We start from the raw sequence: 4,124 nt of genomic DNA, 5'->3' as shown, positions 1-4,124 counted from the left end.
AATCTTTGATGGCGAAGGCACATAGCCTGAGTCCCAGTTCGAACAAGGTCGAACTGTCAAACTTTGATGGTGAAGGCACTTAGCCTGAGTCCCAGTTCGAGCGAGGTCGAACTGTCAAACTTTGATGGCGAAGGCACTTAGCCTGAGTCCCAGTTCGAGCGAGGTCGAACTGTTAAACATTGATGGCGAAGGCACTTAGCCTTAGTCCAGTTCGAGCGAGGTCGAACTGTTAAACTTTAATGGCGAAGGCACTTAGCCTTAAACTTAGTTCGAGCGAGGTAAAACCTGTCGATCTTTGATGGCGAAGGCCTTAGCCTTAAAGGGTTCCCTGGGGGAGTCCCAATTTGCTTAATTTTGCTTGCATTGGAGAATATGATGTATTTCCTGTTCGTGTATCTGGGAGAATGCTACTGCTTCTATTGCATTTAGAAAAATAGTCAGTTAAACTAAATGAAATCGTTCGTTACCTTGATTTGATCAGTCGGCGAGTGGAGAGGAGTGGCCACATTCACTACTCTAGCTATGTTTTTAGTGGCCGCTACCAGATTGTGCTCGGGGTATCTGGTCGAGTTGACACTCGTCAAACTCGAGCAGTAGCTCATCAATTCTTGCCTGATATTTTGTAGCCTTTGTTCTTATTTGGAAAGTCCCTGTGACTTGGTTGACGACGGATTGTGAGTCGTATCAGAGGATGATTCGCCATGCTCCATACTTGATAGCTAGTTTCGGTCTTCTCAACCGTGGTAATTTGGATTAGTGAGACTGTCTATGCCACATTCTTTGAAACGCGGCCCTTTCTTAAATCGATCTGATCCGATCTTGCATGAATATAAAATGTCATAGATATGCTAGTATGAAATAAGCACGTAGCCAAGGATGGAAAGTTGTTCAGTAGTTGGATGATTGTTCGGCATTATCTTAAGAGCAGCAAGAATAATGATAGGAGCAGTAGTATAGATTTGGCATTTCTTTTTTAATGCAAAAGTTTCATATTGAATGATATTTGCCTCTTTTGGTAAAAGTATGTGTAACGCCTTTTTTCTATCACAGAGGCAAGGACATCGGCTTCAACTATTTCACCTTGACCGTAAAGTCCATAGATAGAGTGGTCATTCGGTGACGTGATGACATCAATCGATCCGCGTGTGATAGAGTGAATTGAAATTTCAGGGCGTGTTTATGCGCACTTAGGTTTTGTTGAGAGCATTTCGGCACTGTCCCCGTATTTATAAGCAGCGTGAGCTGCTGCCGACCACAAAGTCATAAGGCGGCACAACATATAGCGTGGAAGAGACATGGAACTACTTCCATCCCCTATCACAAATTTTTTACATAAAGCATGATATTTAAACATGGCCCCTACCATATTACTATTATTTTCTATTTGGATTTTTTTTGTGTGTTTTGCAAATATAAGCGTGGATGTTTGATCAACAGTGATTCAGGCCTACTTGTGCGCAGGCGCAGATGGGCAACTTTGTCAGCCATACAGAAAAATATCCACTAGTGTTTTTTGCTTAGATTTCTTAGTTCTCTTTTTGTGCAGCAATCCCGAACAGTGACGCTACTGTACAAACTTGCTAGAATTGAATTTTAGATCTAGAGAAAACTACAATTTTAACTAGGAAATCCCCACAGACGGCGCCAAATTGTTTGACTCAAAAGTTGTTTAACACTTTTTAAGCAAATCAATCAAATAGATGAAGGGGTAAATCCTAGTTAAAGATAATTAACTCTAGATCCGAGACGAATAATATGAGTAGAAAAACATAGCCGAGTATAAATATTGGGCGTGATTATAGCCAGATTTAATAACATAAAGAAAGATGCATTGAATAACATTAAATGGCAATAAAATGTAGATAAAGGAAAAGATTCACCCGATCTTGAGTTAGTCGGATCTTCTTTCATTTGATAAAGATGAATGATAGACAAAATACAAGAACCATTGGACCCTTTTTGGATGTGATGAAGGTTTTGAATCACAGATCCTCTTCTCTCTTTTGAGAGATGTGTTTACATATTTTCTAGAAAGAGGGAGAGGGAGATCGAGAGAGAGCCCCCTTTTTGGGAAGCCCTCCCCTCCTATTTATAAGGGGGATATCCATAGAAAATCCTAAAAAAGGGTACAATTTAGAGGGAATATTCGGTAGAATATGCCTTTTGAGTATTCCAAAGCAAACTAGCAGTTTCATGACTGTCCGTCCTCGGCCTGTCCGACCACGACCTAATTGATGACGGCCCGACCTTGGTCTGTCTGACCTTGGCTTTATGTCTTCGCGTGCCGAATTTCTTTGGTCTAATTTTGACCCATACATAACGATTGGAGTAGGTTTGTAAGTGCGAAGAAGCTTGTTGCAGGGGATACCCTTATATTTGTCAGGTTACTCTGTTCTCCCTCCAATGTTCTTGGTGAGAAACATATACTACAAGTTGTTTGCCTAACAGCTAAGCTTATTTTCATAGAGGAAAAAATTATGAATTATATGTTGCTGTTCGCCGTGTAAAAAAACAACAAACCAGCTCATCAACATCTATCTTATCAAGCCACTACATGCAACACGGCATTTTGTCTAATGCCTACCATGCTGTTTCCTCTGGGACAATGTTCACCATTTACTACCGCCCTTGGTAAGCTTGTGTTTCCTTTTCGGATGGCTTTTGAGAATGTGGTAATTTTATCTGGTAAATGATCTTTGAGCAAATAATTTTGTTTCTTTAATACTTGATGGTTCCTCTGTCTACACAATGGATCAGGACTTGTCCTGCTGCATTCATAATTGCTTACAATCAATATTTGAAGGCCCCTGTAATCGATTATGAGGTTGGGACGACTTTCAACATGCCATTTGAAAGCCGCGAACTAGACTGCGGCAGAACAGTATGCCCAATGTAAGTGGTCTGACGTTCAGCAACATCACTTGCAATACTCTCCAAAGTTATTGTTTTTCATTCACAGGACATCTTGAACAAATCTGATTTGTGGAAATACAATTTCATAACCAGATTTTCAGGTACCATTGTTGATGTTAAAGATGTTGACCCCATTAGATGGCCTGGTTCAGATTGGAGGTGTCTCAAAGTAAGCAGGTCCTTCACTGTGATTCACTAGCACTTCTTTCTTTCAAACTTGTACTCCGGCTATGATACCATCCATTTTGTGAACTTGCTCTAAGGTGAAATGGAATCATGCAAAACTAATGCCAGTTCGTCCAGAAAGGGTATCTCCTTGGAGCATTGTAGCCATAGGAATAACCAAAAGAAAAAGGAGGTCTTTTTCTTCCTATCCCAGCAAAGCACAGCCTCTTGATCCAGCAAATCTGTTCGTTGTCAAGGACTGTAAGTAAATAAGACATTTCCTCAAACATATTCTAATTTGTATGAAGTCGTATTTTGATATTAACTGGAAGATTCTGCCAATAGACATGATCATGAAGTGCAAATGTATTGCATTGGCAATAACATTTTCTAGGCTCATGAGGGACAAGTGGTGGAGAGTCGGGAAGAGGTAGAATCAATTGGGAGATGAATAAGATTTTTTAAACTAGAGAATTTGTCGGCGCAAGGAATGACGTCATAGCTCCTGCAAAAGTAATAACAATCAAAGCCGTAGGTCGCGCGGTTATAACAAAAATTTAAAATATGGTAAAATAATTATTGCCAAATTTTATGAAAATTTAATCTTTACTAATCAATTAAGTGCATTGTTACATGCTTATTAGTGTTGATATTATTGGAGCTTAATGCTTATCCCTCACTTTGCTTTATATTCTTCGTGCATATTCATACACCGCTGAACTCTAAGTCTCTGGCCACTTGTTGCTCCTAATGTGATCACCAATTGAATTAGTTTGTCAGTATAGATAAAGTAAGTTTGTATAATATCTTCAAGAAAATAGAGTAGTTTCCACACATTCACTACAAACATTGAACCCAATTCAACAATTAAATTGTGAAAGCCATTTATTATACACCATCCCCGTCGACCTGTACTCGATACCCACTATTAGCCACTGAATTTTTCAAATGGCACATTCCATATTTAATATAGAGAAAAAATAAATTAAGATGATTAGTAGTTTATGTAAACTACTTTCGTGAAAACAATTGACGTAGAATCAACA

The 4,124-nt window shown here is 39.2% G+C and overlaps 1 protein-coding gene across 1 annotated transcript; it reads left to right on the top strand.

The window, feature by feature from the left end:
• Positions 1-1,886: 1,886 nt before the first annotated feature.
• Positions 1,887-3,431, top strand: LOC109221385 (auxin response factor 2-like). Its single transcript, XM_019385869.1, has 4 exons — positions 1,887-2,631; positions 2,758-2,892; positions 3,007-3,082; positions 3,177-3,431. Exons 1-4 carry the CDS (start codon positions 2,555-2,557, stop codon positions 3,345-3,347), a joined length of 459 nt encoding a protein of 152 aa, XP_019241414.1. The 5' UTR covers positions 1,887-2,554; the 3' UTR covers positions 3,348-3,431.
• The last annotated feature ends 693 nt before the right edge of the window (positions 3,432-4,124 follow it).

The sequence above is a fragment of the Nicotiana attenuata genome, unplaced genomic scaffold, assembly GCF_001879085.1.
Source record: "Nicotiana attenuata strain UT unplaced genomic scaffold, NIATTr2, whole genome shotgun sequence".
NCBI classification, from domain to species: Eukaryota; Viridiplantae; Streptophyta; class Magnoliopsida; order Solanales; family Solanaceae; genus Nicotiana; species Nicotiana attenuata.
The sequence above is the reverse complement of the archived record's forward strand: the minus strand, read 5'-3'. Positions and strand labels throughout refer to the sequence as shown.